General features: G+C 42.9%; 1 protein-coding gene across 1 annotated transcript in view; it reads right to left on the reverse strand.

The window, feature by feature from the left end:
• The window catches only part of Lonrf2 (LON peptidase N-terminal domain and ring finger 2), a 38,538-nt gene extending 18,778 nt beyond the window's left edge, over nucleotides 1-19,760 (reverse strand). Inside the window, exons 1-3 of the mRNA XM_005336383.4 lie at nucleotides 18,688-19,760; nucleotides 8,693-8,811; nucleotides 714-836 (exon numbers count right to left, since the gene is read on the reverse strand). Of these exons, the coding sequence (XP_005336440.2) occupies nucleotides 714-836; nucleotides 8,693-8,811; nucleotides 18,688-19,357 (912 nt within the window). The 5' untranslated portion in view covers nucleotides 19,358-19,760. The remainder of the gene's footprint in view (nucleotides 1-713; nucleotides 837-8,692; nucleotides 8,812-18,687) is intronic.
• Between the last annotated feature and the right edge of the window lie 2,637 nt (nucleotides 19,761-22,397).

Genomic DNA, 22,397 nt, shown 5'->3' on the forward strand with positions numbered 1-22,397 from the left:
GCTGCCATCTCTGCCAGGCTTGTGTGAGGATCAGCAGGGAGAAGACAAGCTTCAAGCTTCTGATGACATCTGTAGGTGGGAGACAGCTGGCAGGGGTAGCTGAAATAGCCAACTCAAGACTCAACATCATTCTGACAAGTGAGAAACGACGGTCAGAACCCAGCAAGTGAAAACTGAACCGGATGAACAAACACCACGCGACGGCACTTGGGAAAACGGATAAAAACGTTACTAGAAAGTTCTCATAAAAAGAAAACCACAGACCTAGGTCCTTGTGGCTACCTACACTTCTAATAGGAGCCAATGGGGATGCTGTCAGGCTAAAAACAAGTGCGCCTCACCCCTGTCCCTGTCCTGTGTGCATGCTCAACTCTGTCTTGATAGGACTTCTGTGCAAGTTGTGGTACTTGAAATTGGAAATTCTAGGAAACAGCACTTTGCCTCCCCTGCTCCAAACGGTCACCTAGCCTCGTCTCCCGTGGGCCGTCGTTTCAACACTACCCAAGCACACTGTACACCGTCTCAATAAATGGAGCATCTAATGAGAAGCTGCCAGATGCACGAGCCTCATCATTATTCCTATGTTTCTAATCACATTGTCCAGAACATTTGGAATTACACTTCCGGTTTATTTCAAATGCCAGGGTTACCCAGCATGGACCCAAGGCTATAGAGAGGACTTCCAAGAGAAACTCACTTATCAGAACTCATACCTTCTGTGCTTCTTTCTTCATGGTGCTACAATCAGGATTTAAAGCAAGGCAGTAGAGATATTCCTTCAACACTTCCTCACTTCTTCCCAGTGCACAAAGAGCCTGAGCTTTTATGTGGTGCCCCTGCATGGACCAAGAGACAGAGCAGACATACACCACACAACCAGCATGAGTGTACACATTTGAATGCAGACAGCTCTGCAAAAAATTGTTAGAATGATTTGTTTCAATCTCATAAACCCACCTTGGAAATCTGGCAAACTGCGATGTCTCATAAATACAATTTGCAATCAGAACACAAGAATCACCATATTTGGAATTTGCTGCTTACAGCAGTTCTAATGGACCTGCTACAAGAGAACTGGTCTCTGTTAGTTTTTTTTATTAATTTTATTTTTCATTAATGTAATACTGCTACTGAGCTGGTGAGAGCTTCGTTGCTGGAAGATACCTGGTCTACACGGCTGACACCTACTGAGGAGGATTCTGGGGCTAGAAGCCCCAAGAGCAGGATGTCAGGGCCCTTATTCAGGGACTTCAGGCAGCCAGGCTTTCTCCCGCCGTGGTCTGTCCAGAGTCTCTGGGTGAGAAGGCCCTGTGATGTGTGTGCCGCTACTGCCCTGCATGACAGGGTGAGCAGACACCGAGGCAGACCTCCGTTCTCACTCCCATCCCCAACGCCTAGCTCTTCTCCAGAGCTCCTCCCATGCCGTGAGCTTAGCTTCCATCTGAACTGGGATGTCCTCGGCTCTTTCGGACATTCATCCATGTTTGAAAAAGAAATCTGTTGAATTCCCTTCTTCCATAAATATCCCCCATTCTCCCTGTTTATGAGCTTACTCTTGTTTACACTTCCTGTCCCACTTTCACTGAGGGACGATGTATAGACAGTAAACCCCACCAACCTTAAATACTCAATGTGACGAGTCTGGATAAGCGTGTGTGGTTGTGTAACCATTAGCACTCACATTTCCATCACCCCCAGCATTCTCTCCTGCCATCTGCAGTCGGCCCCCGCCCCTGAGCAGACCTGCTAGCCACTGATCTGTCACTCTGGTTTTGAGTTTTTGAGTATTTCACATGAATGGAACCACCATGCTGTCTTTTCTGTGCCTTTCGTGACTTGCTGTGGCCCTTCTAAGACCAACTGTGTTGCTATGTAGATCCACCTATCATTTTTTCTGTCCAGCTAAGCAGTATTCCACTGTATGGATGTACCATGAATTATTTATTTGCATGTTGATGATATTTGGTTTATTTTTGTAGTCTTTGGCTAATATGAATTAAGCTGCTATGAACATTTGCACGTCTTTGTGTTCGTTTTTTTTTTTTTTTTACTCTCTTGGGAAAATATTTGTAAGATTGATAGGTCTCACAGGAAGAGTATGCTTAACTTAAAAAAAAAAAAAATCTGCCCAGTGGCTCAGGAGGCTGAGGCAAAAGGATTGCAAGTTCAAAGCCAGTCTCAGCAACTTAGTGAGACCCTAAGCGACTGAGCAAGACCTTGTCTCAAAATCAAAAATATAAAAAAGGGCTGGGGATGTGGCTCAGTTGTGAAGCACCCCTGGGTTAAATTCTTGGTATCAAAAACAAACAAATCTGGGGCTGGGAATGTGGCTCAGCCGTACAGCGCTCACCTCGCATGATCAGGACCCGGGTTCGATCCCCAGCACCACATAAAAATAAAGGCGTTGTGTTGTGTCCATCTACACCTAAAAAATAAATGTTAAAAAAAAAATCTCTACTAAACCTTTCGAAACCAACTGGATAATTTTGTATTCCCATTAGTGATGTGTAAGAATTCTGGTTGGTGGACTTCCCTGGCCACGTTTACTGTGGTCAGTCTTATTAACTTAAGCCTGTCTAGTGGGTCTACAATAATATGTCACTGAAGTTCTAATTTACATTTCTCTGATGACTAATAATGCAGGGCATTTTTTCATGTATTTATTTCATATTCATATGACTTTTTTGGTAAAGTATCTGCTTAAATACCTTGCCCATTATTTAAAATTGGGTTGTCTGAATTATTACTAAATTGGTAAAATTTTTTTGTATTTACTAAGACCAACTCCTTTATCAAATAAATGCCTCACATATATTTCTGTCTATTCTTGTTTGCCTTTTCACTTTTCTAATAGTATCTTTTGAAAGGGCACGAGTTTCAAAACTTGCTTATCAATTTACCATTGGGGCTTTTTTCTTTTTTTTCTTTTTTTAATGATGTGTGTTTTCTGGATCCTTTTTATTGATTTCTGTCCTTACATTTATTTCCTTCCTCTTCTCCTGCTTTCTTAACGTGGAAGCTTAGATCACTGCTTTGAGGACTTTCTTCTTTAAGAAGCACTAATATTATAAACTTCCCCCTAAGAATGGCTTTAGCTGCATTTCAGAAATTCAAAGTTATCATCATTTGTGTTTAATTGTTTACTCCTTTCCCTTTTATTTCTGTTTGGTCCCACAGATTCAGAAGTAAGTTGAAGATGTTTAAGGATCTCCTAGATGTTTTTATTTTTGAAATAAAATAAAACAATAAAATTGCTCTTTAATTCTGTTTTCAGAGAGCATTCTCTTTAAGATTTCAATGCTTTGAAACTTATTAATACTTTTTTTTTTTTTTTACTAGCACTGGGATTCCATAAGCATTAAGAGGCACATGCAGACTGCAACTGAGTGTAATGTTCTACAAACGTCAATTAGGTTAAGAGGGTAGATAACGCCATTCAGATTTTATCTACATTAACTAAAATTTTGATTTAGTGAGGATATCAATACTGGCCAAAGTATATTTAATTCACTTAACTCTGATTGTGTACTTATCTAAAATTTAAAATTTTCTGATGCCATGACATTTCATGTGTGTGTGTGTGTGTGTGTGTGTGTGTGTGTGTGTGTGTGTATATCTATCTATCTATCTATCTATAAAATTGTTGTATTGATCCTCTTATTGTAAAGTTTTTCTTTACATCTCTAGTAGTACCCTTTGTTACTAATACAGTTATCTCATCTTTGTACTTTTTGTGTTTGCATGATATATTTTTGGAGCCTTTTAAGTCTATTTGTGTCTTTGCATTTAAGATGAATTTCTGGTAGAAGGCAGTCTGACATTTTTTTTTTTCTTTCTACTTTGAATTTGCTTTTCCAGTGTCAAATGGTTTCCATGGTTTCAAATGAGATGTCAACCATCAGTCTGGTTATTTCTCTTATGCCATTATTCTCATCTCATGTCAGTTTTCTCTTGATGCTTCCAAGACTTTCTTTTAATATTTGCCTTACAGCACAGCAGCTTGATTATCACTTGAGTTTATCTTGCTTGGAGTTCATGCTTGTCTTGCTGGGTCGGAAATTAACAATTCTCACTAAATCTGGAAAGTTTTCAGCCATTATTTCTTTGAACTTTTCCCCTGCCATTGCCTCTCTTTTCCCCTGGGGGTTCTAGGTGCACACGAACTACACACTTGACATTGACCCACACAGGCTTCTGAGATTCTTTCCATTCTTCTTTACTCTTTTCCTCCCCTCTTTGGTTCTTTGGACTGGGAAATTTCCATGTATTTACCCTCATTTTCATTGATACTGTTACCATGTATGATGTGCTTTTGAGCCTGTCCAGCAATTTTGAATTTCAGAATCCATAATTTTCATCTTTAGAATTTCCTTTTTTTTTAATGGTTCAATTTCCCCACTGAAATTGCTGTTTTATAAAAACATATTTTCCTTCTACTCTTTCGATATAATTTCATTTGACTCTTTGATCTCATTTATACACAATAAACATCCCTAACAAAAAAATTTTAAATTGAAAATGCTCCAATAAAATGCTGACAAAGTTTTTCAGCACTGATATGATGCCACAGGTCGAAAATTCCACACCATGCAACTTTGCTTTGTGTATAGAGTCATTTAAAATCTTATATAAAATTACCTTCATGCTGTATCCATAAGGAATATGTAAAACTAATTTTGAGTTTACACTTGGGTCCCATCCTCAAGACACCTCGTTATGTATACAATAATATTCTAAAATTGGAAAATATCCAAAATGTGAAACGATTCTGGTCCCATGCATTTTGGATAAGGGATACTCATTCTGTAAAAGCTGTTTCTAGGTAAATACAATATCTGGGCCCACTTAATTTTTATTGGCTTTTATCTTAAGTCAACACTTTCCTGTTTCTTTTTGTGTCAAACATTTTTTAGTTGAAACTGGACATTGTACCTATGTTGTATCAACAACTTCTGCACTTTGTCATGTTCTTCTGAGTGTTACTGGGTCGTCACAAAGGGCGATGAACTTTTCTGGATTCCCCCACAAGCTCTATGTTCCCATGGTGTGGCTTCTCTCTCTGCTCTGTTCTGACTTTCCCCTGCTCCTTTTTTAGCCTTGCAGTTCCTCCCCTATATCTAAGAAATTTGGCAATCAACCAGGATTTGGCCAGAGTTGGAACTTAGCCATTCTGAGATATTTTTTCCCCCTTCTTGTAGGAGTTTCCCTCATTTCTAGCTATTCTGGCAGATTTGAGTTCTTTACTGACATTTCAGTCTTTGTCTTGCCTGAGCTGTGTGCTACTCCTCATTTAAGATACTCACTGAACACGGGAAGGGGGACCCTGTCACTCTGGCTTTTTTGCTGTGCCCTCTGCACCTCTCACATGCGTGCGCAGTTTAGCTGTGAGTCAGATTTATATTTTGAATCTATCTCACTTGCACAGTTGTTTTGCTAAGAAAATTTCTCCCTTTCCACTTCCTTTCCCCCTGTTCCACCAGGCATTTCCAGAGGAAGTACTGACCTTGAAGTCCCCAGAACTCTGATAGTTTCAGGTGGTAATGTTCAGAGCTTGACCACTATTGTCTTCTAGCTGCAGCTACCGGCAAAAAGCCATGAAATCACAACTCTCATCCCTTCCATACTCAAAAGTCTTGGAGACTCAATTCTCCTGCTGTTTGGATACTTTACAATATTCTTTTTTTTTTCCAGTCCAGTTTTTATATATTTTCTCTCCTCTGTGCTCACATGACCTCTTCATTTTTTTGTGGTTCCTAGATGTAGGTAAATCATCCTTTCCCTCTACTGTCATTTTACGTGGGTCCGTTGGGAGGGAAAACCATAATGGATGCACATCCATGGCCGCCTCTTCATCCTTATCCCTGCACCAAAATGTCCACTAGTGGCAATATCGGCCAGCAAGAGTCTGTTTTCAGGTTCCTCTCCACCTGGCTTCTTTCTCCACTGTCTGAATACCATGAATGTGTGACGGTGACCCATCCTACCTCCAGCATCAACCGTGCCTAACACCCCGTCACTGTCCACTCATTACATCCCAAGTCTGAGTTCTCTGGGAGAAGAGCCATTTCAAAAGCCACGACAAGGGGCCGGGGTTGTGGCTCAAGTAGTAGCGCGCTCACCTCGCATGCATGAGGCACTGGGTTCGATCCTCAGCACCACATAAAAATAAAGATATTTAAAAAAAGAAGCTATGATGAATATTTCGGACAACAGGTCGTGGGCTTCATCCCTGGGCTCCCTGGGATCTCACAGATGCCCCAGAGGCCAGTTACAATTCATTTATGGAACTCTTTAGCCCCTGAAAGTTTACCGATTATTATATTTTTCCTTTCATAAGAATGGATTCAGCTTTTGTAGAGTCTGAATCTTACATAATTTGTAAGGTTTTTTTGTTTTTTTTTTTTTTAGTTATATATGGACACAATATCTTTATTTATTTTTATGTGGCGCTGAGGATCAAAGCCGGTGCCTCACATTTTCGAGGCAAGTGCTCTGCCACTGAGCCACAACCCCAGCCCCTTTAAGGTTTTTTTAAGGAAAGGTATAAAATTATGAATCCGATGTTGCTGAAGCCCCTCTGAGACCATATACAAGTAAATGGCCTGACTCAAGTGTCAGAAGTTTCTAAATCTGTTCATTCTACTTATCTAAGGTTCTTTGAGAATAATCCTCTTACACACGCAAGGAACTTCACAGGGAAATGTTCACACACACACACACACACACACACACACACACACACACACACACACATCACCTCAATCAACATGTACATTCTTGATACCATGTATCAATAAATGCTTATAAAGTGAATGAATGAGTTTTTCAATAATTTTAGGTAAGGTTTAATTTAAGGTCTTATAGCCTTTTTGCCTGGTAAAATCAAACCGATCATGTGCCTATTATCTATTTCTGCAAGTGGGCAAATGTTTTCCGGCTCAGGCTTATCCAGTTTGCTCCAAAAAGCCTTGAATGGTTACCCATGAATATTAGCCACGATTGGCTGTGTGGAAGGGTTTTACTTGAATGAACATCCTCCCATAACATTTCCCCCAGCTGGAAGCCGGAAGGTGGTTCTAAAAGTTTTCCATCTCATCTTAATCATGCTTGGTCACCTTATTCTTCCCCTCAATCCACTTCCTTCCTGGTGGCGTCTCGATTACCACCACTTCAACTAACCTTCCACATCACTCCTGCAATCCTTAGTTGTAACAACATACTTTGGAACAATATTCTATCATTTGTTGTTTTAGAATGATGTGTTAGGATACATTTTTGCTGAAGCTGTTATCCACCATGCATTGATGAAGAACTGAGGTCTGTAGATTTGCAATAAATCCTGAAGATCTGGCCACAATCTCAAACATTAAATATTCATCGGCTGCCTCCCTTAAAGTTTCACTTAGCCATGAAACTTTGCAGTAACTAACTCTCTCTCTTGCAGGAGACACTCTGCCAAGTTTTTAGCTCAAAGAACAATACTGTGGGGGGAAACTACCTTCCGAGGTCAATGCAGGTCTATTGTCAGGAATACTCAGAATTCATAATTAAGATTCGGTCATTACTTACAGAAATTGCCTCAGAAGAATAGTAGTGGAACGAGACAGACTAGGGAGATGTCAGTCAAAGAATACAAGATTTCAGCTAGGAGATTGTGTCAAAAGAGATTTAGTATAACACAGTGACTATAATTATTAACATGTTTCACCCTTGAAAATTCCTGAGAAAACAGGTTTTAGGTATTCTCACTACAAAAAAATAATGTCAGGTAATGCATGCATTGATTTTGCCTGAGCTAGCCATTTTACAATGTATTTTTCAGAAGAACATGTTATGCCCTGAGTATAGACAATTTTCATCTGTTAAAATAAATTTTGAAATAGTAGGTCAAGTGAAGGAATAAGAGAAAAGGCATCAGAAATAAGAGTAGAAAATGTTCTTAGGAAAGCAAGCAAGCAACAAAATAGGTTTCTAGGCTTAATCCAATGAACATTTGCTCTCACCCTTGGGCTCATCCCAAAGCCCAACTTTACTCTCAATTTAATCTAAAACATTTTGTTTTAAAGGATTTTGGCAAACAGGAAAGGAAGAAGAGAGGTGAGGTAGGTAAGATGGATGGATGGATAGACACAACTTGTCTCCTAACTGGGGCTAATATCTCTTTCATGTTTCTAAAGCAAAGATGATTTAAAAAGTAATAGATCAGAAGAATCAATAGTTTTAATTATCAGTTCACAAACAGAGTATGTTATAGGTGTTAATTTCATCACAAGTTCTTTTAAACTTTAAATTTTCTCATAGGGGTTCAAATTTCAAAGATCCACAAAAAAAAGACCAGAAAAATTAGTCCAGAAAGCACACAAAATGTTATGTCTTTCACTAACACCACTGATACACTCATACGTATATTAGGGACTGTAATTTTAAATATTTTTATTATTTGGCTTCTTAAATTTAAGTACAGTTTAAGCTATCACTATTCGATTAGCAAAGTTCATTTTGTGTCATCAAAGAAATCTCATACCTTTCCATCAAAAAACACAAAGACTAAAATTAGTCCAAAAAACACACAAAACGTTAGTTCTTTCACTAACACTACTGATATGCTCAGACATATATGAGGGACTGCAATTTTAAATAGTTCTTCTTCATTCACGATTCATCATCTCCAAAGCCAACCAAGACAAATCACCTTAGTCAAGAGAGGTTCCTTCTGACAAACTATCCCAGAATCCTGCAGGGCCTGCTCATAGTTCCTCATGGTTAAATGCAAATCCGCTCGCAGCAGCAATAATGAGGTATCATCAGGAGCTGGAAGACAGGAGGAATACAAATGAGTGAGAAAGCCTGAAGACAAATAATCAAAAGTGTTAAATTACAAAAGCAGCATAAAGACAAAATAAGAATAATTCCTCTCTCGGTCCTATTTAGAATTTAATGGTTTGATGAGTATTAATTTACAGAACTTCTCGCAGGAAAACAGTAACAAGACCTCAAAACACCGCCCCCCTCCCCCCCAAAAAAACCAACCCAGACTAATGGTGAGTATTCCTGCACACACACTGCATCATCTCCAGTAAGAGACCCAAAGTCCAGTGAATCATATATATATATATATATATTTTGGTATAGGGGATTGAACTCAGGGACACTCAACCACTGAGCCACATCCCCAGCCCTATTCTGTATTTTATTTAGAGACAAGGTCTCACTGAGTTGCTCAGGCTGCTTTGAACTCATGATCCTCCTGCCTCAGCCTCCTGAGCCGCTGGGATGAAGCTGCAGCTTGAGCATCCCTATCCCACATCCAATATGCTTTGAAATCTCAAAACATTCTGAGCGCTGACATGATACTCAAGAATTTTGTATTTTGCAGTATTTCAGGTTTCAGATTTCTGGATTAGGGATGCTCAAGCAGTAAAGTCCATGAAAATATTCCCAAATCCAAATCTGAAAGAAACCCTATGGACCCCAGCATTTTGGATGAGAGCTACTCAACCTATAATAATTTGGTGTTTTATTTTTTTAACTATATGTTTTTTAGTTGTAGTTGGACACAATACCCTTTACTTTATTTATTTATTTATATGTGATCCTGAGGATCGAACCCAGGGCCCTCCCTGCACATGCTAGGTGAGCACTCTACCGCTGAGCCACAATCCCAGCCCATAATTAAGTATTTTAGATGGAGATTTAAGATAACTTTCCTTGAAGTAGACAAGAAAATTCCTGCTTACGGAACAGAAAGGTCAGACCTAATTTGTTTTCTTACATAACCTGTAGGGACACAAATTGACCCATATAACTGTGCCTGCGTCCAGCCCTCCTAAATTTGTTCTCTTAAGAGGAGAAAGGAGGGGCTGGGGATATAGCTCAGTGGGCAGAGTGCTTGTCTTGCGTGCACAAGGCCCTGGGTTCGAATCCCAGCACTACAAAGAAAGGAGAAAGGAGAACAAAAGCTTTCCTTCTCTGGATTCTGCATATAGAAGATACCTGGGTAATCACTCACATGCTACCCCAGACACATGCCCAGCTGTACAGAAGCCCAGAGTGACCTGTGACACAGGAAGCAAGCAAGAGTGACTCCCTGAAGTGACCTGGAGTGAGAGCCAGTACTGACAGAGCCCAAGCCTGAAAGCAGAATGGTCACAGCCGCCTTCCATGCCGCTGGCCTTGGCTCGCTCCACGAGTCCACTCAGGATCACTGCGACAGGGCCACACCTGTGCCTGTCAGTTGATCGATGGACATTCTAGTCACCTAAAATGTGTTCTCGGGGCTGGGGATGTGGCTCAAGAGGTAGCGCGCTCGCCTGGCATGCGTGCGGCCCGGGTTCCATCCTCAGCACCACATACCAACAAAGATGTTGTGTCCGCCGAAAACTAAAAAAAATAAATATTAAAAATTCTCTTTATCTCTTTAAAAAACATAAAATAAAATAAAATAAAATGTGTTCTCATCTCTCTACCTGACACACATCCTCAGTGTGCTCCAAATCCTTGACCTTGACCTTTTATCACACTTCCCACTTGGATCTCCCCAACTGCTAGTATGCCTTCTTCCAGCTTATGTAGGTAAGTGAGCACATGTGTGTAAAAATTCGTGTGCAAGAAGATGGCCCACCAAGACACAGTGAGCAACAAATATTAATAAATGTGTTATCGCCACATGTGTGCAATACGGAGAAGGTGTGGCAAGAAAAAAAGGGGGAGATGGGGAAGGGACCGGCAAGAGTCAGATAATAAAATGTAAATTATTTTTTCAAAAAACACATTTCTTGGTATAGCTAACTGGCTGGAGCAGGAGTCAGCAACTTTTTTTTTTTTTTTCTGTAAAAGGCCAGATGATAAACATTTGAGGCTGTAGGTCAAGAGAAAACTGGAGGATATTATGCAGGTACTTGTTTAACAAAAGAGAAAACAAATTTTTTCAGAGTTAATTGATGAAATTCAGAATCTAACAATATTTTTTGGTAACGTAGGTCTCCTAATGAGGAGAGCAGTATCCCTTGTGGAGGAATAACATATTACTCAATTAAGGTTCAGAGTTTGTATTCCCCATCATCAAAAGCAAGTGAGAATGTTCACCTGCTAATTATAATTCATGATGAGATTTTATGTGTTTCGACTTTGAGACTTTGAAAATGCACAAAGGAACCATGAAATACACAAACATATGATTTTATTTTATTTTATTTTTTAAAGAGAGAGTGAGAGAGGAGAGAGAGAGAGAGAATTTTTAATATTTATTTTTTAGTTCTCGGTGGACACAACATCTTTGTTGGTATGTGGTGCTGAGGATCGAACCCGGGCCACACGCATGCCAGGCGAGCGCGCTACCGCTTGAGCCACATCCCCAGCCCCCAAACATATGATTTTAAATTGAACATTTCTGTTGTCTGGAAGGCATTATAAAATTCTGTTAAGATTCTTCTCAGGATTTTTGTCACAGTAGCATGTCATTACTCACTAAAGATAATAACATCATTTCCAACCAAAAGATTAGCTAAAAGTTCCCCAACCGTAGTTAAAGGAATTTGATATGTAATTCTTCTTTGGAGATTTTTGGAAATCTTAAAAAAAAATGCTACTGTAACTGTAGTTTGATCTTGGGAAACGTGCTGGGGATCTGTGCAGACAGTTAAAGTCTCTTACTAGCTCTAACATCTGTCAACGGATTCTCCTGAATTCTAACTAGGTGGGTCATATGCAAATGATAAACTTTGATTATTCTATTTTAATATGTACAATCCTTATTTTATTTTACTCTCATGTTGCAATAATAGTGATAATGAACCCCACCCCACCCCCCCTTCTTTCTCTGTCTCTCTCTGCAATGCTGGGGATCAAACCCAGGGCCTTGTGCATTTTTCTCACTGATTTTAAAAATAACATGTCTAATTTGTGTGTGTGTGTGTGTGTGTGTGTGCAGGGGAGGTACTAAGGATTGAACTCAGAAATGTTTTACTACTAAGCTGCACCCCCAGACCTTTTTTATTTTTTATGTTGAGACAGGGTCTTGCTAATTTGCTGAGGCTGGCCTCAAACTTGCAATCCTCATGCCTCAGACTCCCTAGTAGCTGGGATTACAGGCATGTACCACTGTGCTCTTCTTTTTTGATGTTTACCATAAGCTTCTGATAGAGAATACTAGTCAAGCTAGGTAAGTAGCTAAGCCCACAGCTTTTAGCCTGAGCTATTCCTAGTTTTCTAGAAGGGTTTTCTAACAAGAGGGTATTGAATTCTACAGCTAAGATGCTCTTTCAGCATCTGATACATGTTTAGAGCATTATTTCCTTTGATCTGTTGTAGTGAATTACAATGAAAGGTGTGTCTAATATTGAATTATCCTTATATTTCTAAAATACACTGCCAGACTTGAATACTAAGAAATTTGGTTTAGGATTTCAGCATCTATGCACATATGGACTGCTATACTATAAATTTTTCCTGTCTAGTATCAAGATTATACCAACCTCCCCAAATGAGATGGAACTCTTCCTATATATTTCTAGGATCTTAAATAAAGTTGCCAATCAACCTTTGAAAGACTGTGAGAGCTTGCTGGGCCTCTGTGCCCTTTTAGCAGGAGAAAAATCCCTGGGTAACATTTCAGTGTGTTTTAGGTTATTGGTCCATGTCAGCTTTTTACTTCTTCCTGAATCAATTTTGATCATTTACATTTATGTCCTTCTATCATTTTAAGATCTGTTATAAACTTTTGTACCTGCAATTACTCTGCCTTCCCTTCCTGATGCTGTCTGTGTTCCGCTTCCTTCGTCACCACATGTGCCACACATGGGTCTCTTACCGGTCTTTGGCGTGAGCCAGTTTCTGACTGGTTAACAGATTCCATTTTTTGTCTCATGATTTTCTTAATCATTCCTCTGTTTGTTTGAGCTTTGTGTTTGCTTAGTCTTAATGAAACATCCTGAGTTAAAAACACCTTTCAATTAGGTAAGTCAGCTTTCTGTCACTGTGATAAAACAGGGTAAGTGGAAAGATTTTTTGCTCACAGCTTGAAAGGGTTTTGGTCATGGTCAGCCAGCTCCATAGCTTTGGGCCTCAGGCAAGGCCAAACATCATGGCGGAAGGTGTGGGGTAGAGTAAATCTGCTCACTTCATGGCAGCCAGGAGGCACAGACAAAGAGAAGGGGCTGGGGACAAGAGACATCTCTCTGGGGCGTATCCACCTACTTCCTACTTCCCCCAACTGGGCCTCATCTCCTATAGTTTCCAACATTTTCCAATAAAGCCATCAAATTATGGCTCTATCAATGGATTGATCCACTGATGAGGTTGGAACTCTCAGGATCCAATCACAGTAAGCTCCACCTCTGAATGCTGTGGCCCTGGGGACCATGTCTTCAACACATGAGCCTTTGGAGGACATTTTAGGTCTCATGACAAGTTACATTATTTTATTTTCATCATTCTTTTTTAAGGAATGCAGTTAAGTCTTCTATCCTCACATTCAAAGGCTCGTTTTCCTGAAGTCCAACGTTCATCGTGCGCCCTTGCCACAGAGTCACCCAACAAATCCAGCTATTTTCTTTGTTGACTTTGGTGACTCATTCATGAAGGCGGCCCCGCATGATTTAGTCTCTCAGAACGTGTAAAACAAGTGCATCTACGCTTTCTCCCGTCCAAGTAAGAACAAGGCCTGACTCTGCTTAGCTTCCAAGACCCAGTGAGATCAGGCACATCCGGGTGGTAGAGCTGTAGACGAGCTACGTGTTTTCTAAGCCTTAAGCTTCAAACTGAGGGATTTTATTCAGGAGCCACTCAAAAATAAATAGAAGAGGGAAAGCAATTTAAAATTCTTCATGTGGAGAAAGTACACAGCAGAAAAAAAAAAATGGACATCTGCACTTGCCAAAGAATTGAGGCAAAATTTCAGAAGGCTCACCCATGAACCCCTCCCGAGATGCTCTGTGAGAAGAGTCTGCATCTGGAGTTCAGAGTTGACCCAAAGCTGTCCTTCTCCAGCTGCAACCAGTGCCACTGTGGTACCCGGAGCTGGGGTCCCTGCTACAAACCGTCAAATGTGTTTGCAGGTGGTGAGGAATGAACAGTAGGATGTCATTTAAGAAGAGTTTGATGAAACGACTCCTAAAGCAATAAAGATGGGTACAGCTCCCCGGAAACAGAAAGAATGGATGGCAACACTCCTCAGAAGCTACTGACTCCAGCTGATACGGGGCTTGCTAAGTCAAGCCCTAGCCCTTCCCTTAGCATTTCATGTAGTGCAGTGCTGGTGGAAATAAAACCCTTCAACTTAATTTCTTCAGATGAAGGCATACTGATTTTGCCTGGAAAAATATGTCCAGCTGGATCAAAAAATTCAGACTGACTTTTTTTTTTTCTTTCACTATTTAAAAAACACTATTCCATTATCTTCTGGTTTCAATAATCTTGGAGGAAAGTCAGCTATAAATCTTACAATGGCTTGAAGGAAATGTGCTGTCTTTTCTAACAGCTTTTAAGTGTCTCTTTGATTTTCAGTAACTTGGCTATAATAGATGTATTTGGTTTTTGTTTTGGGGTCTGTGTGTGTGTGTGTGTGTGTGTGTGTGTGTGTGTGTATGTGTGTGCGTGTATACAAAGTGCATACTTGTGTTTATCCTGCTGGACTGACTTAGCTTCTTGACTCACTGACATAAAGTTTTTCATCAGTATTGGAAAATTCCCAGCCATTTTTTTCTTCAAGTATTTCTATTGGGCTCGCATGTGCGCGCTCTCACTCTCTCTCTCTCTCTCATTCTCCGCCCCCCCCCTCTTCTGGGGTTCCAGTTTCATGGTTTTAAAACTTTTGTCTTTGTCCCATTATATTTCTGCTCTATTTTATTATTTTTCTGTTATGATTCAGTTTAGAATTTTCTATTGACTTGTTTCTGAGTTTTCTTATGCCAACTTCTGATGTGTGCAGTCGATCTTTTTAACTCCTTTAAGTACTTCCCACCCTCAGATGCTGTACTGTGCAGTTCTAGAATACCAATATGATCTTTTGTACAGCCAATTCGGTACTAAATTATCCTTTCATATCTTTACTTATCTGTTCTCTTTAACTTATGTATTTGTTATTCTGAATTCCATTTACGACTTATTGGCTCCCAAGTAGTCACACTGGCTCCAAATAACCTCAGGTGGTGAAGCCAGAATTAGACAGGCAGTCAGCAGAGATAGGTAAATCGAGTCAGGTCAGATCAAGGAGGCCAATTTTGAGTGAGTCTGGGAAGCTGGAGACTGTCCCCTGAGGGATTGAGATGTCAATTCCTTCAGAGCCCTTCCTCCACCCTTATCAAGAACCTGCCCCTGCTCCTACCTGTTGCCAAGGTAACCTGTCCCAGGAGTAGCCCCTCCCTACAGGGAGCTATAAGGTAGTTAGTGTATCCTGGGCTGCTCCATCCTGTCCCTCCCCTCCAGCCCACCTGTTTCCCACCTTTGGGCCACCCCACCGAGCATTCCTGGGCCTCGTCCCATAGGCAGGAAGGAGAAAGATAAGGGGGGAAAGGCAGGAGAACACAGGAAGCCTAGGAATATAAAAAGGGCAGAACACCTCGCTTCTGGGGATACCATGATGCCAGCTATGGTCCCCTTCTCCCTCACAGGAGAAATCTATGTGACCCCTTTTTAAATAAACCCTGCTTTGTGTGCTGGCCTCGGCCTGCTTCTCTAATGCTCAAACTTCAACATGTGGGGAAGCAGGGCTCGGCATCCATAACCAGCGGTATCAGTGGGCCAGACACTCAGCCCTACGTTGTCCTGGGAAGGCGTGAAGAGCTACTTGGAGAACAAAATAAATGGTACATTTGGTCACGTCATGTCATGTGTCAAAGCCTAGGTCTATTCACAGGTACTCTGCTCCCAAATATCTGTGAACTTTTTTATGATATCGAAACCTCTGGGGCTGGAGCTGTGGCTCAGCGGCAGAGCGCTCGCCAAGCACATGTGAGGCCCTGGGTTCGATCCTCAGCACCACATAAAAATAAATGAAGATACTATGTCCAACTAAAAAAATAAATATTAAAAAAACCTCTATTTGAAGCTAATTTATCATTAATTGAAGTATTTTCTGTAAATTATTTTTTTTGTAGTGCTGAGGATGAAAAACATAGCTTCATGTATACTAAACAGGCACTCCACCACTGAGCCACACCCCTCCACTTTTCCACTCAATTTTTAAACTTCGAAAGCTTTTTTTTTTTTTCTTTTTTAATCTTTGGAAAACTAATACTGAATATACTCAATAATTAAGCCGTCATAGGAATTGACTAAAATAGTGTAAAACTTTAAATTGTGGTTTAATACATACATAGAAAAGCTTAAAAACATGAGTATATAGTTTCATGAACACACCTGTGTATCCGTTCCCTAGGTCAAGAAATGGAACACCACCTCTTCCCACAGGCAGGTCCCTCTCATGATGGCTTTCACTCATTTTTTTTTAAAGGGCAGGTAACTGAGGATTGAACTCAGGAGCATGTGACCACTGAGCCACATCCCCAGCCCTATTTTGTATTTTATTTAGCGACAGGGTCTCACTGAGTTGCTTAGTACCTCACTTTTGCTGAGGCTGGCTTTGAACTCACGATCCTCCTGCCTCAGCCTGCCAAGACACTGAGATTACAGGCGTGTGCCATTGGGCCTGGCTTCAGTCAATCTTTCTTTTGATCCATCAGAGATAACCACTGACCTTACTTCCAATACTCTCTAGTAATTTTGCCTGTTTGGACTTAAGGTAAATAGAGTCACACAGTAAAAACACTTTTGAGTCTAGTTTCTTTCACTTAACATTATGTTTGTGAGATTATCCACTCTGTAGTTTGTAACAGTAGTTGGTTTTCTTTCTGCACAGTATTCCGTGAAGACATAATATATTTAACCCGTTCTGACCTCATTGGACATTTGGTTTATTTCCACATTAGGAGTATTTTTAACAATGATATGCACTGTTCTACATTCATGTATAGTCTTTTGGTGCATATATTCATGCACCCTTTTGAAATTGTTTGGTCAAAGGTCTTATTTAACATTTGTAGAGACTAAACAATTTTCCAGGGGTATAATCTGTAGTCTCACCAGCACCGCAGGAGAGTTCTCATTTTCTACCTGTTCTCCAACTTTTAAATCCAGATAAAGTGCTGGAAGTGAAAATTTAGGGACTGAATTGAAGAGTACAGTGAATAAAACATATATAATCTTTATTTTATATAGAAGACACATAAATAATATTTTGTATATACAGTTAAAATAAATTTCATTTGTTTTTATTACCCTTATAACACGGCAACCAGAAATTTTTAAATTATTTGTGTGGCTTATACTATAGTCTATTGATAATGCTGCTCTACACCATAAATGCATAAATAAGATAGCTGAAAACCTGAAAATATACAATCTGTTAAAGTGTGGACATACTGGTTACAGAAATTAAACAGAATATTTGTTATGTAAGACAAGTTAACCCATTTAGTTCCATGTTTTCAATTCTTCCAATATTTTAATGAAATTAACATAGATGTATTAAAATAGATTGAGAAATTATAATCTGGAGCTTATATATCTGACATGTATATATATTTTGTATAATACATGTGTATATTTTCAAATGCTCTAATTACTCGCCTATTTTCTCAGAAGGCTAAAACATTTATTTCAAATAAATGGTTCATTTGTTGCTCAATTTTTTAAAGTAGGTGTCCCACATCTGGAATGAAAGGACTTAACAGGTTAACTGCTCTATTCTTGCAGAAAATCCCCCAATTTAGATATTGCTACCTATCACCTGTTTACTAAATCAGAACTTGTTCTACAAGATGACTGAACTTCACCTTGTAGTGTGTCTTCTAAAAGAGTAAACCTTAACCCCCGGTTTAAAAGAAAAGCCATACTCACACACAGATTCTTCCAGTAACAAAAGATTAGCCACATCCCCATAGCTAATGATTTAAATGATTTGCAACCCTTTTATAAAACCAGAAAATGAACCTCCACACACGGCCCAACTCAACTGCCCACAGAGCAAGCATACTCATTCAAAGTCAAATACAACGGCAGAATCTGGTCTTCCTTTAAATTATGTATTGGTAACAGGTGGTGGTTGGGAGGGGCAAGACCACGATGCTGGTCATAGACCAGATAAATGAATGGATGAAGGATTAAGAACCACCACCATCAGTATTATCAGAAGCTAAGTACATCAGAACAACATCTATTGGCCTTTGACCCAGAAAGGAGGGTAGAGCCAGAGGCACAGTTGATAGTGAAGTGCCGGATACACCAGCAGAAACCCCAAAGCAAATCCTGCCCCAGCACAAGGCACTGGGCTCTGGGTCTCCAGTGGACCAATTACTGGCATTTTCCTGCAAGAGGACAAAACACGTTGTCATCCTCCCCTGGTCAACAGCTGAGAAGGGGCTGAAAGGCAAAATTACAAGGTCCTACCCAGCTGCCCAGGGAGGCCTGGAAAAACTTCCCCAGGTCCTGGAAAAGGCACAGCCAGTGGGGCGCTTCTGAGAGTGGCCACCCCGGCTGCAGGGTGTGGCCGCTAACACCCAACTACCTTTAGAAATCAAAGCGCTCCTCCCAACCCTGAACAAAGCTCTCCAAAACCCTGGACCACCGGCCACCTCCCGCGCTGTCGCTCAGCGCCCGACAGGTGTGCGAACCGGCCCGCGGCTGACTCACCCAGATCCAGGGCCTGGTCGCACCTGAGCAGAGCGGCCTCGGGCTGCTGCTGGCGCTGCAGGGTCCGCGCCTGGCTCGCCAGCTTGCGCAGCAGGCACTCGGAGGGGAAGCACTTCTCCAGCACGCAGCTCAGCACCACGTTGACGCGCCGCGCCTGCGGCCGCGCGGGCCCACACTCCACGCAGCGCTTGCAGACCGTGAGCCCGCACGGCAGGGTCACCGGCTTGTGCAGCAGCCTTCGGCAGCGCGGGCAGCCGAGCAGGTCGCGGGGCGCGATGGGCGCCGTGGACTGCTGTCCCTCGCCTTGCGCCTCGGTCGCGCGGCCCGGGGGAGACTGCCGCCACTCGCGCTGGCCCAGGGCGCGCGCTAGGCCGCCCGCCAGCTCCCCCAGCTCCTCAGGCCGCATCGCCCCGAGCCTCGCGGCTCCACGGAACGCGCCCAGGGCCTCGGGGAGGCGGCCGGCGCGGGCCAGCGCGTTGCCCAGCCGCAGGCACAGGCCGCGGTCCGGCTGCGCCAGGCCGGCCAGCATGGAGCGGAAGAGCTCGGCTGCCATCTCGTATTCTCCCGCGCGGAAGGCCTTGTCGCCCTTCTCTAACTGCTGGGCGAAGGGCTCCCCGCAGTCGCAGCGGGGACACTTGGGGGGCGGCGGCGGCACCGGCTCGGGGCTCATAGCCGCGGGTCTTCGGTGACGCGGACCGTGAGGGGAGACTCGGAGCAGGAAGGATGCTCGGCTGCCCAGAGCAGGGCGGCAGGAGCGCGGCCGCCGTCTTCGTCACCAGCCAGTCGCGTCTGGGGGCGCCGCGCTAGGAGCCAAGGCGACCACGCGCGGGGGCGGGCGCAAGGCTGGGCCAAGGGGCCAGCGCGGCGTGGGCGGCCGGACCGCGCGGGGCCAGGACCCCGCAGGGTGGAGGCGGGACGGGCGCTGCGAGCGCGGCCGAAGCCTCTGCCCACGCGAGCGCCCCCCGCGTCCCACCGCCTTACGTAAGCCAGGTCACTGTGGGAACCTCGCTCCGCGTCAGCTGCTCCTCCCAAGCCTCTCCCTGCTCGCCCCGGGGCGGCCCCGCGCGTATGCGCGCGCCTCCGCTTCCCGCCGTGGAGCCGCTGGGCGCGCGCCGGGCAGGTACGCGCCGGGGGCTTCCAGCTCGGGCGCAGAGCCCGCCAGCCTGCCTGTCCCCGAGGGAGGCCTGGCAGCCAGGCAACCTGTGGCTCTGCTCGAGAGAGGACGGAAGAAGTGACCAGGACTGGGAACGCGTTGATTCAGGGAACTGTCTTCCTTACCTGGGGAGCCCAAGGGGGCTCCCAGAACGCCACTCTGCATTTCATCAGAGACGTTCTAGAACTCGGATTTTAATGTAGGGTATGAGAAAATACCAAACTAGGGATGGGGAGGACAAGGGACTTGAGAAATTCACAATCATATTGTGCCCTTGATTAGGAAGCAGAAAGAGTATTTAAAAATGTCTCCTGCAACGGAGTCCTGCAGTCGGAATTGCAGGGAGGAAGGAGTGGAAGGCTGCGTTGATGTACAAACAACGATTAAATTAAAATCTTTCTGTGCTTATTAACCAGCCTTTAGAATTGATCCTGATGTAACCTACACTTCTTTACCAATTGCCCGCCCCCCGCGCGCATCCGTTTTATTCTGTATTTTGGAATGCAGTCAAATACATCACCATACTCCAGAAACCATAGCTATTCATTATTTCAAGAAGAAATTTCTTCTTTTTTTTTTAAATTCGTGATGCTTTTTCTAAATATAAAACTGCTGGCTAAAGGAAATATAGATGACCCTGATCACATTTAGGGAGAGAGGAAAAGCCTCTAAAAGCAAGGAGAGAACATTTTAGACTAATTTCTAAAAAGGAAAAAGAGCTTTGGCCAACCCTCTCTGGTCCTATAGTGAAGCAACAAAGTACAGAGCAAATGCTCTCCCTTTTCCATAAACGATTCTCTTCCTCCTGCCGTCTGTTTAGTTTTGAAGCCAGATTTAAAGTTAGGTAGTTAGTGTAGTTAGGTAAATTGGGTCTAATATCCAGTGAAATCTAAAATGGAGGCCATGCTGGGAATGACTCAGGGAAAACAGGACAACTCATGGAATGTTAATGAAGTCCTGAAAAGGCCCTAGGCCAAAGTCCACCTCAAAGAAGTGTTAACCAACAGCCCCAACAGATTTGGAAATAGCCCATCCCAGAGAAGTGATAATCCCACCCCAAAAGGTGATAATTAGGCCCACCTGTGTCCCACCCCTCAGGCCTTCCAACCTACATTCCATCACTGAAAGAACTATAAAAAGGGGAGACAACTGCGCTTCCACGGATTCCACCTTTTGGGTCCCCTTCTTCCTCCGGGAGAAGTCTTTTCTTCTGTCCTTTAATAAATTTCTAATTTCTACTCTGACCTTGCCTCGGTGTGCTTCTTTGGTGTTATTCTTCAACATCGGGGAGCAAGAACTCGTCACCGGTCAACAGCGGTAACATATTGGAGGTCCCATACCGAGATATTCTACACCGAGGTAAGCGCCTCTCTACGCACCCCATGTCTGTTTGAGGTGCATCTCTCTCTCTTTCTGGAGGTAAGGTGGGCACCCGTCGGCTACTTAAACGCAACTAGTGCAGCCGCCACTCTACAAGACTCGGGTGAGAGGTTTCTTGGCCTAAGCAGCTCTCAATCACCTGTTTGGTACAGAGCAGGCATGTTGGGTTCTGCCAAAGCCGTTTCTAACTTTTCTGTCTGGGCCTGGAGAGCAATTGGCGTGAGTACACAGTGTCCCGAATCCCGATCTGCCTCAGATGCGTGGAGGTGGAGGAAGGAGTTTGGAACAACTGCGGAATCCCAGTCTGGGCTACTCTCAGACGTTTCCAAAGGTTCCTTTCTCTTGAGCCCTCTCCCGACAGCCCTCAGGGGTATCTAGGGTGATCCGTAGATGAATGGCACTGAGGGAAAGCTCCAATTACATTTGCCTCCGTATGGGCCATGCAACACTCCCAACCCCGCATCCATTCCTCCTGGATGCTTCCCTTCCTTCGCAGGTCAGAAACATTAGCAATTCAGGTTGTAGGACTGAGAAAAAGGCATGAGATAATTAGTAAGATCTGCCCAGGTTCTCTAAGGTGCATAGGTAACTTTCAATAGTCTGTTTTACCGCCCAATGTTTAAAATGAGCTGTGTTCCTTAAGCTGCTAAGAGAAGCATTTTTTAGAATCAACTCTGGTAATCTGCTAGTCTACAGAGCAAAGGCAACAAAGAGCACATGATTCTCTTTTGCAATGGGTATTTAGTGGTCAGGAGGAAAGCAGTAAGGCCCTTAAGTCTGAATCCTCCCAGGGTCTTTGGCACAGGGCAAACTGAGACCCTAGCACTTTGCTAAAGGGGACCAGAAACCCCTTGGCAAAGCCAGGTGAGAGACGGGTTTTCTGGACCGTTTAGGAAGCTCAAGGTTAGGGAGACGTCCCTAAGGAGAACAGTTTTCTCCGGCGCAGCGTGGGCGCCTGAGTCCTGTTTTCCTCACTCAGACAGGAGCTTCTCTCTCCAATACGCTAGGTGCACCACTAGCCTGCGTATTGAAAAATTGGGATAAATTTGAACCTCAGACGCTCAAGAACAAGCGCCTCATTTTCTTGGCCTGGCCTCAATACAAACTCTCTGATGGAGAAACCTGGCCACCAGAGGAAAATATCTTTTTACAGTTTGATAAAGTTTACAAAAAAGAA

This window comes from Ictidomys tridecemlineatus, chromosome 12 (genome assembly GCF_052094955.1).
Source record: "Ictidomys tridecemlineatus isolate mIctTri1 chromosome 12, mIctTri1.hap1, whole genome shotgun sequence".
In the NCBI taxonomy this organism is placed as follows: domain Eukaryota; kingdom Metazoa; phylum Chordata; class Mammalia; order Rodentia; family Sciuridae; genus Ictidomys; species Ictidomys tridecemlineatus.